A 12,587-nucleotide genomic window follows, 5' to 3' on the forward strand; every position below is an offset into this window, starting at 1 on the left:
TTAAATCAAACTTTATTTGATCATGTATCAATATTAAGTATGATGAATAAATAGTACTTATCTTTTAATCGGAGAGATCCTCTTAATACGTATGAAATGGAGCAGATGTGAACGGATGATAATTATTTGCTTAGTCTTCTTTATACTCCTTCGTTTCCAAAAATTAATAAATAAGAAATGTTTATCAAATACAAGATCAAACAAACTGTAATGCTCATAGAATTATCATGAATCAAACAAACGACAATGCTCAAAGATCTCAATCATATAAGTCAATTAAATACTGGATCGAATCTTAGTAATTAAAACGAGAGTAAGTATGAGTAGTTGGTTAATAATTGATGCAATGATTTCCCCATGACACTGTAAGATTAAAAGTATAAAATATATGTGTAGTAAGGAGAACCAACAAATTTTGAAAATATAAGAAGCAAACCAACGAAGACCAAACATGATTATTAATTAATTCGATACGACCAGACGTACGAGTGTGTGCCTCAATACAACATTAAGCAATAAAGCACTAAATCATGCTATCGGTTTGAGTGTATCAATTAAACAATAAAACCTGACAGTATTAACCAAGCAAACTGAATCAAATAATAAAGCATGATCACGTCGACTACTAATATGCTTTGTACTTGTGAAACTCTAATTAATAGAATATTAGTCAAGCAATAGGCTAAGAAATAACAAACCACAGCATGACAATATTGACCAGACAAGTGGAATCAAACAATAAAATATATCATGAAGTGTTTCATAAAGCAATTAATCACGACGATGATGCGAACGTGCATATGATGATCCGATTATGAAGCACAATTATATTAATTATTCAGATCGATAATTCTATAATATCAATGGTAGTTATACCATATGATATACAAGATCGCTAGTTATAGAATATAAATAGATATGCTAATTCTTAAGCCGACAAATATAAAACGTATAAAGTAAGTACTACGGCATGAAAACTTATCTCGAATACGGTGGTTTTCTTTCGATGGGACGAGTGAAGCGGAAGGTCGGAGATATCATCAAACAAAATAAAGGCGGCATCGATTTAGGAACTCATGGCTTAGACTTAGATTTTTGTTTGCTAGGTCGGCTAGGGTTTGATCTGATTTTCTTTTGGCTCAAGCGGTTAGGGTTTCGTGTTTGCTTAGTTGGCTAGGGTTTACTCAGTTAAGCAGAACTCGTGCTGATAACGTGTTGTGAACTGACTATTTCATTAATAGCAAAGGGATATATATATACAAGGTTAATAGCAGGATACAAAGAATAAGGTAAAACCCTAATGGGCCATGGGCCGGTTATGGAGTCCATCCATATGGTTTATAACACTTTTTTTTTTCTTTTCCAAATGGTAAATCAGTTATATTGTAAAAAACTAATTGTGGGTTTTATTAAAATTCATTCTTTATATTTTTCATCAACATTTTTTTGTTCTTCTAAAACAATAACTATAAAATTCAAAAGCCGTAATTTTTATTTTATTGGAAAAGAGTGAAGGTTATATACAACTCTGATATCTTATATCTACAACCTTTTATCTATTGTAACAAGTTTAAGACTAGAACTTCAACCACTATGACACATATGTATGTAAATATATTTTAATTTTTCCTTCGAAGAAAGGAATTGTAAAGATGGTTGTTAGGTAATGTCTTATTCAAAATAAGATAGAATAATTGATTTCATTCTCTGGTGTGATCATACCTCACAAAAAAAAACATTCTGGTATTCTTTGAATTTCAACCTTTATAGTACATTCAACAAAAAGATTTTGTTTCCATTGAATGGTAGCTCTTTTCAGGTGGAATATTAATTTTTCTTTAATTCTATTATACAACTATAAATGTTCATTTTGAATTTTGGTATCCAATTAATAATATTTTAAGTAAATGAGAATATCTTTTCCCAAGCATTATTCTTTGATTAGGTTAATCTGTCTACATCATAATACATAAACCTCTCTTTTTCCCGCATAACTGTTTAATAACTTAACTTTTGTTTCACATCAAATCTTTTCTCATAATATTTTGTCACAAAGGACTAGTGATAAAGGTTTAAAGAAAACCAACTTATGAAAACAAAGCATAATTATTATCTTGACAAAAAAAAAGTTAGGCCATAGCTATCATTTTTTTTTCCCAAGATATTTATCATCACACAGATTTATCATAATATTGAAGTGCAAATATACACTACCGAAGTTACTGATTAGAAAAAAAAATACACTACAAAGGTAAAATTTTGAAACAGAAAATTTTAAAATAAATAATTCAAATATCGTTTTCATATTTTCGAAAGCAAGAATTATTTTTCACTTTTTGATATTGTTGCCTTTGCAATATTTTGCCTGTTAGCAACGAATAAAGGATGCTTTGGATATTTTAATAGAGATGTTTCATGATATATGAAGCTATAGGGTTTGCTCAACAAAAACAAAAAAACATATATAGGGTAAAATTTTGAAACAGAAAACTTAACAATATATTACATAATTAAGTTAACAAATATAGTAAAAAATTAAAAATATATTAGTTTGTAAGTAACTATTATGTAATTTTCTATATAAAGTCAAACCATTAATATTTTGAAATCATTGTTGATTTGGAAAACCACATGAAAGAAAATAACGAGAAAACAAGTTAGTCAAAAACTACAAATATGTAATATTAAAAATGATTGGTTAAAACATAATATACTACTATAAGTTATATATAGAGTTACCATCTTAAGGAATCTTTTTCTTATAACACTTTCAAACTTCAACACGTTATCGGTTTTTGTTTTTTTGTTTACGTTTTAATATAAAAGGGATTACAATCCAAAAAAAATTATCATGGGATTGTAGCTAGTTTTCTGTTCCAAAATAATAGTTTATTAATAATAATGTATGCATATATACTTTATTAGTGGTTAAAAAGATATTATTCTAAGATTATTATTCCTCACGTAGGAAAATTAGGATATAATCAAAATAAAAAGTAAGCGTTGAAAAAAATTATTAGTGTGCCAAAAGTACAAATTTAGTGGACGATTGAATGGATCCTCTCCAAAACATTGATGATATTAGTGACTTAGTTAAATAAAAAAAAACTTCATGACGATGAGATTTATGTAAGTTAATAAATATTGTCTTAGATTGAAGCCGAATCAGAAGATAACTGGCAGTCATTTGGCACAACGACAAGCTTATCCAAGTAAAACTTAAATGTACTCTAGATCATCTACATACTAGAGAAAACCCAACACGATGAATGAAGAATCCAATGTACTCAAACATAACATAGAGTTCAAACATATAATTTGATATGATAATCCTTAATTCAACTGAAGAATGGCTGCTTTATAAATCCTTATTTATATATTTCGATTTGGAAATTGTATTAGAGTAAAGTTTGATGCTATATGCATATCAATTTCCGTGATTTATCTAAATAACTCATACTCCCTCTGTTTCACAAAGAGTGTCATTCTATCAGTTTTCACACAAATTAAGAAAAGTAAACAAATTTCATTTATACCCTTTATTAATACACTAAAGAATACTCTCTCTCTAATTAATAAGCTGAAATAGTATGGATAAAAAAGAGAATTCTTCTTTAAAACTACATTGAAAACAGAAAACGGCACTCTTTGTGAAACGAGATTAAAACCTTAAAACAATACTCTTTGTGAAACGGAGGGAGTATATAACACAACAATTTAAGCCGTCAAATGACTTCTCCAACCTAAAACTCATTCTTAAAATTTTCTAATTTTTTTTTAATTAGTCACTATTCTCTAAACTCTCAAAATACCAAAAAAAAATGTTGGTGTTTGGTGTTCTAAAAACTTTTTTGATGATTTGGTGTTCATGAGTTTGTAACTGTTGCCATAACATTTCTGTTTTTTGTTAAGTACTAGAATATCTATATAATATTTTAGTTATGGAAAATGAGGTTAAAGCTATGAACATGGTAAATTTTGATGTGTAGTACAACAATATTGTATGATATAGAGTAGAAAACACTGTTTTTATTTTTATTTTTGAAACCAAAACTATATATCTTAATATGCCGTGTCATATGGATGCCGTCTTATATCGTATATAACCTCTCTTTTTGTCACAACAATAATCTAAATTTCATTTTCTTCCAAAAACGAAAACTTCATCACATAAGTTTGGTGTTTTTTTTTTTTAATCTTACACGAATCATATATTTCCGTTTCTTCCAAAAACGAAAACTTCATCACATAAGTTTGGTGTTTTTTTTTAATAATCATATATTTCCGTTTCTTCCAAAAACGAAAACTTAATCACATAAGTTTATCATAAAGATTAAAAGATTAAGACAACGAACATAATTCACTATACGTTTAGATGATTCGTTTTTGTTACTAACTTTCCAAAACGAAAATGTTTGATTCATCACATAATTTTGACCCTCAATCAAAACGAGGGTAACTGGCAGTTTACCTGGTAGTCTGGTAACAGGCGATTTAGCTACCTCCGGGCATTAGTCGAAAAACATTCCAAACTCGGATCAGGCAGTGTGGTAGCCCATCCCTCGGGGTGGTAGTGAGTCCACTCTGTAGCACTCCGGTGCGTTTCTACCGAGGCTGACCGGATCAGCCGATCGGATATATAAAAAAAAAATCAAAACGAAAACGTTGGTGTCTATTGTTCTTTTAATCTTTTATCAAACTTATCATTTGCTTTTTATTTATTTTCACATTACTTTTTTGGAGCCATTAAAAGATGAGGACTTTCAAAGTTGAAAATGCGTTGTTAACTTGAATGTCTCCAAGGTAAATGATGCTTTTAGCAAAATAAAATTATAAAAGAAAAGGGGAAACAAAATGAATCTTTCCAGTGACTTTGAGCAAAGACAGTTTTTTTCATATAATTGCCCTACAAAATCTGTTCAAAGACTAATCACTCCACTCATAAATATAATATAGCAAAGATAAATTAATTTAAACTAATATGTATATGCATATTGACAAGAACCATTAACATTGCATAATTCTTCTTCTTCTCCCCTTTTTTTTTCTTTTAAATGTGTCGATTCTCTCGTCTTCATATATTCTTTGCCCATATGTAAGTAAAATAGTATTTTTCTTATAAGAAAGAACAAGTAGTCTTTGACTGGTTAATACTTAATATATCCAGAGATTGTCTAATATTTTTCAAAACTAATTCCCAATGAACATAGTGTCTAATGTTTCGACAAATAATAAATCAACTAAATCGGATTTATATTATATACACTATAATTCACCGCTGCAAAAAATGAAAAATTAAGTGCATAAACATATCTGAAAATATCAAATCCGTCCCTACATTATTTTATGGTAAAGCTTCAGGACAAGAAATAAATTTTAGTAAATCATCGGTTATGTTTGGTAAGCGCGTAGCAAACCAAAAAAAAGATCAACTTAAAAACATCCTTGGAATCACTAAGGAAGGTGGCATGGGTACCTATTTGGGTATTCCAGAGAGCTTAGGAGGCTCGAAAAGTAAAATCTTTAATTATGTCCGAGAAAGACTTAATGAATGGATTAATGGCTGGTCAGCTAAATTTTTGTCAAAAGGTGGGAAAGAAACAATGATCAAGTCAGTGGCTTTGGCACTCCCAACCTATGTTATGTCTTGTTTTAAACTCCCTCAAGAGTTAACATCTAAGTTAACAAGTGCTATTTCTAATTATTGGTGGAGCTCTAATGGAAGAGATCGTGGGATCCACTGGATAGCATGGGAGAAAATGTGTAAGGACAAGGAGGAAGGAGGTCTAGGTTTCCATTCCCTCGATACTTTTAATGATGCCATGTTGGCTAAACAGTATTGGTGCTTAATCCAATATCCGAACTCTTTAGTAGCTCGGGTGTTAAAAGGTAGATATTTCAGGAATATTCATCCTTTACATGCAAAAAAACCAAACTCTCCATCGTTTGGATGGAAGAGTATTTTTTCGACTAAAAGACTAGTTACGATGGGAGCTAGATGGTCAATAGGTTCAGGTTTCAACCTATCGGTATGGCGAGATCCTTGGATTCCTGATGTTAATCCACGGCCCGCGAATGGGAGAGGAAAATCATTGCTTCCAAGTTTGATGGTTAACCATTTAATTAATCCGGTTTCTAAAGAATGGCACCTTCCCATTTTACAGGAATATTTGGATCCAGTGGATATTCAGTTTATTAGAGGACTGACTATTAGTCAAGTTTATAAGCCAGATAGGCTTATTTGGCATCATACAAAATCAGGAAGATATACAGTAAGGTCAGGCTATCAGGTTGCTCGAGAGATGACAGAACCGATCGAATGGGGCCCAAGTTATAAATCATTACAAGCACAAGCTTGGAAAATCAAATGCCCTCCAAAAATAAAACATTTCTTATGGCAAATTGCTTCAGGAGCCCTAGCAGTTACTTCAAAATTAGTACATAGAGGGATTCAATGTGATATTATCTGTAAAAGGTGTGAGTTGGCAGAGGAAACAATAAATCATGCTTTATTTGAGTGCTCACATTCTCAGAACATATGGGAGTTATCCACAATCCCTACGGTATCAGGTAGTTTTCCTCTAAGCTCGGAACTTTTAAACCTAGATTATCTTTATTGGAGGCTACCATCTACGTTAGATGGGGGGGAGAAAACCGACCTTTATGCTTGGATCTTGTGGTTCATATGGAAAGATAGGAATAAAAAGGTTTTCAAGGGATTACAATCAGATCCCACAAATATCTTAAATCATGCTTTAAGTGAAAAATCATTGTGGGAAGAAGCTCAGTTAGAACCGATCGAAACTAGTCCCATTACGGAAACTATGGAAAGCCCAGTTCAGACAATAAGATGTCGGATTGATGGCTCTTGGAAAAATTCGGACCCAACTATGGGTATAGGATGGTGGTGTTTTCAAGGAACTGAACAAACGATACTACTCGGTGCAAAGTGCCTGCGGAGATGTCCCTCCCCACTTCACTCGGAGATGGAAGCTTTAATATGGGCTATGAAGAATATCCTTTCAAGAAGGATCGATTGTCAGGCGTTTGAAACAGATTGTTCGGAGTTAGTCTCGATGATACAGTCACCTGATGAATGGCCCGCTTTCTCCAATCTGCTAGATGAGTTTGGTTTACTCCGCGCTTATTTCCCTTTCTTCTCGCTTTCTCTTATTTCTCGTTTATGCAATGTTAAAGCGGACTGCTTATCCCGCTCTTCTAGACTTTTATTCTCTGAAATTTCTTTTGTAGACTCTTTTCCTCCTAATTGGGCAACCAATCTAGGAGTTATATATTAATTAATGTGTGGTTGACAAAAAAAAAAAAAAAAATCTAGTTTTATCCGGTTTGGTTTGATTAAGTTGGTGTAATGGTGTTTATTATTTTCTGTATTTCATTTTGATTGTTGTTTAAGATTGTTGTTACACATAAATTAACTGAAACTCATTTATCTCATACTTTTTTAAAGTAAAACATCATTTATTATCTATATAAAAACAGTTTAACTAATAAAAAAACAAGCTGAAAAATACAAATGTCACAAAAACATAATAATATTTTTCCTAAAGCATCAGTTGATATGATGCGGATGGAATAACTGTTTTTGATGGTATATATGTCTGTCGCTATAACTAACGTAACTATTAACTGGAGATTTGCATAAAAATTAAATCGACTATTATTAGAAATTTTTGTATACATTGCTCTTTTTTTTTAATGATTTCAAAGTGTCATGAACTCAAATAAAAAAATTAATAATTATTATTTCAAAGTGTTTTGAAATGTATTGCTAAAAGTACAAATATTTCTATTCCATATTATGTAGAATAGTGCAGGAAAAATTATAACAATTTCTCCAGATTCAAATATCATCAAAATGATTTTAAAACCTATTAGAACTCATAGAATTTAAAAATATATAATTATAGTATTAAACACATCTCTAAGAGTCCAATTGTTGTCAGTAAAAAACCTTAAAATTTAGTTCTTGTGCTTATGACCCATTAAACAACTTTATGTGTTTTTATTTTGGGGTTTAAATTAAAACCAAATTTAAGTTTAAGCCCTAGTAAAAAGGAAGATCCACCAAAAATGGAGGAACCAAAGAACAAGCCCTTGCCTTTGGGGTTGAACTTATCTAATCAATCACTCAAAAACTGACTTTGTCACATTTCTTGATCTTTTGATGATAACTAAATATACTACAAAACACAAAGAAGTATCCGTTTGTGTGTTTCTCAAAGTTAGACATAAGAAACCGTGTAGATCAAGCAAGGGACTATGAGTCACAAAGTCTCCAAGAAGTTAGACGAGGAGCAAATCAATGAGCTCCGGGAGATTTTCCGGTCATTTGATCGGAACAAAGACGGAAGTTTAACTCAGCTCGAGCTCGGATCACTTCTCCGAGCACTAGGGGTTAAACCAAGTCCAGACCAATTCGAAATGCTTATAGACAAAGCTGACACTAAAAGCAACGGACTCGTCGAGTTCCCGGAGTTTGTGGCTTTAGTCTCACCGGAGCTTCTTTCGGCGGCCAAGAGGACAACTCCTTACACGGAGGAGCAGCTCCTCCGATTGTTTAGGATATTCGACACCGACGGAAACGGGTTTCTAACTGCGGCGGAATTGGCTCACTCTATGGCTAAGCTTGGCCACGCCTTGACGGTTGCGGAATTGACGGGGATGATTAAGGAGGCGGATAGCGACGGCGATGGCCGGATTAATTTTCAAGAGTTCGCTAAGGCTATCAACTCTGCTGCATTTGATGATTTATGGGGTTGAGTTTTCACTGGAGTGACTGGACTCTTCCATTATTTTCCCTTTTAACCTCTTTTTTTAGTTTCTATGTTTAGTTTTCACTATTCTACAAGAAAATTATATCCTTAAATTCAAAATATTTACTCAAGTCGAAATTCCGATTTATTTTTTGTTTATTTTAGATTCTTGACAACAATTTTGTTTTTTGAAATAAACATGCCTCATTGTGATTTCATATGGTCGACTTAAACAACGTTGAAACTTGAATTTATACTAGTAATGATACTGATGTATAGTAATGATCAGGTTCAAACTTTTTATTACAATCTCTCAATGTAAATGAAACTTTATTTAAGCGTTAATAAAAGAAAAAGACATTGTCATGTTTTCTACATACTTGTTTCCGAATCTATCCACTATCACACCAGTTTCTGCAATTAAAAGTTAAAAAAGAGAGAGGCTCAATTATGTCGAGAGAAAGATTAGAACTTAGATGGGATTTTGCTGCTTCATCTTTCATCTCTGTGCTATCCACTGCAAAATGTCTTTCCTGATTACACCATCAAACCTGCCACCTGTAACATAGCTCGGTTGAATAAGACTTCCGGCTAGACCGCCACTGTAATGTCTGTACTGAGTCGTAGTTCCATTGGGTCTCGGTGGTTGGATCATCATAGAGACAGACGGGAATGGCTTGTGCCGGAAATGATTCAGTGAGGAGAACAAGTGCCTACCGGACTCACGGTTTTGAGGAGTCTGCGTCGTGTTCGTGTGCGATTTTGGCTGGGACAATTCCGTTAGTCTCTTTGCCTTGCCCATGTTCGAATTGCTGTTATGTGGTAGTTCTGGTCGAGTACGTATCTGAGCTGCTGGTTTCATCCGATCAAGCCAACGGAGAATCCAGTTTCCAAGATTCCTACCAACTTCTATGTCTCTTTCTTGTATGTTCTTGTGAACCGAAATCGCCACATCGAAGATTTTACGAGTCCTCCTGAACCAAAACAAGAAGAATGCAGAAGAGAACGAGAGCAAAGTCAATGCATAACCCAAACAAATAAAGCTAAGCTTCTATCAAATCTCACAAAGCACAATCATGGAGAAGAAACAACATGAATCACTAGAGTTTCTATGTGAATTCAACGATTCGTAACCATCAATCACAACACTGCTACAATTGCTAACGATCAAACAAAAACGAGAGCAAGAATCGATTTCAATCATCAAGGTTCATAGATCGGTTAAAGCCAACGATTCGAAATCATAAACCGAATCAGCAATTTCAACAACAGAAAAACCTAATTTCTCAAATGCGATTTCGTTTCCAACAACACATACATCAGAATCAACCAAAATCGAAACGATCTAGATTAGAAATCTCACCGATGAAGAAAATGGCGGATTTTGGGATGTTTCGGACTAACAATCCGACGCTGGATCTTCAAAGCGAGCCTATAAGTCCGTCTCAGTCCCAAGAAGTAAGCTGTTCCTAGAGTTATCTCCCAAAACACCATCTTCCTTCTAAAACCTTCTTCTTCGGCGGCTACACGGTTATCGGATGATCGCCATTTTCGTCAGTCACTGACCTTTCTGGTTAATAGTGATGCAATCCTCACCGTCTATTTTACTTGTTCGAAGGAAGTCATATTGGGCCCTTAAATGGGCCAATTTAACGGAGTAGATATATGGGCTGCATTAAACAGAACCAATCTTATTAAAATGTTTTTTTTTTTCTTCAACAACCAATCTTATGAATTTTTTTAGCTTACAAAAGGATATAGGGACCTCAATTAGATCATTATCTTGGAATACAACGATTCTATACCATTAAAACACACCAGTAGAATCGCATACAATTGGCCCATTTTGATTAAATAAACATAGATGGGCCGAATCTTATTTAAAATGTTTCTAATAACGAAACTTATGAAAGTCTCATTAAAAAGATCGTCCATAGTTTAAATTTACATGGATTGTTGGAACTAATTTGAAATCTTACGCGTAAGCTTAGACTTAGACCTCAGGAGATGACTACGGAAACTACCGAAATAAAATCTAATTTACAAGAAATTTTGATGATTCTAATAAAATCATAAAAAGTAAAATCATAAAAGATTCTAAACTATTGGCAGAGAGTTTTCTATAATATTGTTGATTTGCTTTTTCATAACCTTGTAAAGTTTTTCAAACAATTTTTCTATTTTCATGTTATTTTTCATAATTTTATGTTGTGAAAAAAATGTAGAAAGTCATAAACCAATAACATAATAATTTAATACATTAACAATTCTAGATTCTTTTGTTTTAATTGAATAACACAAAACTTTTAATGACTTTATAAAAGTATGAATCTAATAATTCCAGATTTATGATGATTATTTTAGATTACTTTTTACAAATCTTAAATTAATAACACCAAACTTTAACAAACTTAAAAAAAATCTTGATTGAATAACAACAGATTCTACATAACATTTAAAATCACTAAAACTCTATTTAAATCACAAATCAATAACACCTCCTAAATGATAGATCAACTTCTATATAATCTAGGAAAATAATTTTTCAAACATATAGACTAAATCAAACCCTACAAAATGTACTTCGTTTGAGTTTTTTTTTTCACTTGAAAAAATCAGAGGCCAACAACGTTCATAAATTTCGAAAAAAATACTACTGATTGTTACTTTGTTTTCACAAATCTTTCTCTTAAGATGGAGGACAAATGCAGCCCAGGATACTGTTTATGTTGGCCTTGTACTTGTCTGATAAATTTCTGTTTATCACTGTTCTTTTTCATCTGCTTTGCGTCATTCATTGCTTGGATCATGATCAGATCCAACGACGTGAAATTTCAAGTCTATGACGCAGAGCTGACACATTTCAATCTCGAAAGCAACAACAACCTCCATTACAATCTCACTTTGAGTCTCTCCATCCGGAACTCGAAGAGTAGTATCGAAATCCATTCCGACCAGTTTGAAGCAAACGTTTACTACATGAATCAGTGGTTAGGAGCGGTTCCCATGCCGTCGTTCTACTTGGGAAGCAAAAACACGACACTTCTCAGAGCATTGTTTGAAGGCAAAACTCCAGTTTTACTAGACGGTGATGGACGCAAAAAGTTTGAAGATGATCGGAACACTGGGGTTTACAGAATCGACGTGAAGCTGAGTATTAATTTTAGGGTTATGGTTTTGCATTTAGTAACGTGGCCGATGAAACCAATTGTACGTTGTTATCTCAAAGTACCATTAGCATTAGGTTCCTCTAACTCAACAGGAAGGTTTGATTACCAGTCAACAAAGTGCCATGTCGGCTTCTGAAGTTTTAACCTTTTTTTGTGTGTGGATATGGAATAATATTTTTTTTATATAACCCTAGTGTTATACGTTTTTGGTTTTGATTTTGTGGTTGTGTACTTTTTTTACTAAAAACCAAAGATGAAAGAAACAAGGATAGTCTTCTCAAACAATCCTTATGGAAATTTTTTTAAAAATCGATGAAGAGGAATTAATAAAATAATTGACTCCAAACTAATTTTAATTAGTGATTTCAGAACATGGCCTAAAACCGGCCCAATACGACCCGAACAAATTGAGCGAAAGTAAACGGTTAATTAATTTTGTTTAAGTCAATATAGTTTTACGTTCAAAAGTTAATAGTTTGAATAGTAAATTTGAATTATTTTGGCGTTAAGGTAAATAAAAGCATTGTATATTTGTTAACGTATAAAAACGCACTTTGCAATTTGTTCAAAGTGAAAGACGTCATTTTTCCCATATTTTTCCCTTCTTCCTCGAACTCAAATCATTCCCTTTTTTCGGGTTGGT

At 32.7% G+C, this 12,587-nt stretch overlaps 2 protein-coding genes across 2 annotated transcripts; one reads left to right on the forward strand and one right to left on the reverse strand.

Annotated features, from left to right (window-relative positions):
* Positions 1–8,175: 8,175 nt before the first annotated feature.
* Positions 8,176–9,025, forward strand: LOC9327039 (probable calcium-binding protein CML17). Its single transcript, XM_002890931.2, has one exon. It carries the CDS (start codon positions 8,281–8,283, stop codon positions 8,779–8,781), a length of 501 nt encoding a protein of 166 aa, XP_002890977.1. The 5' UTR covers positions 8,176–8,280; the 3' UTR covers positions 8,782–9,025.
* A 64-nt stretch (positions 9,026–9,089) lies between these two features.
* On the reverse strand, positions 9,090–10,363 carry LOC9327040. Its single transcript, XM_021014789.1, has 2 exons — positions 10,138–10,363; positions 9,090–9,748 (listed from the first exon to the last, which is right to left on the reverse strand). Exons 1-2 carry the CDS (start codon positions 10,266–10,268, stop codon positions 9,274–9,276), a joined length of 606 nt encoding a protein of 201 aa, XP_020870448.1. The 5' UTR covers positions 10,269–10,363; the 3' UTR covers positions 9,090–9,273.
* Positions 10,364–12,587: the final 2,224 nt, after the last annotated feature.

Source organism: Arabidopsis lyrata, assembly GCF_000004255.2.
Source record: "Arabidopsis lyrata subsp. lyrata unplaced genomic scaffold ARALYscaffold_1, whole genome shotgun sequence".
In the NCBI taxonomy this organism is placed as follows: domain Eukaryota; kingdom Viridiplantae; phylum Streptophyta; class Magnoliopsida; order Brassicales; family Brassicaceae; genus Arabidopsis; species Arabidopsis lyrata.

Coding starts and splice junctions, on each gene's coding strand:
- LOC9327039 (XM_002890931.2), top strand. CDS start 8,281: ATGAGTCACAAAGTCTCCAAGAAGTTAGACGAGGAGCAAATCAATGAG.
- LOC9327040 (XM_021014789.1), bottom strand. CDS start 10,268: ATGGTGTTTTGGGAGATAACTCTAGGAACAGCTTACTTCTTGGGACTG. Junction 9,749..10,137: donor ATCCGCCATTTTCTTCATCG/GTGAGATTTCTA, acceptor GTTTTGGTTCAG/GAGGACTCGTAAAATCTTCG.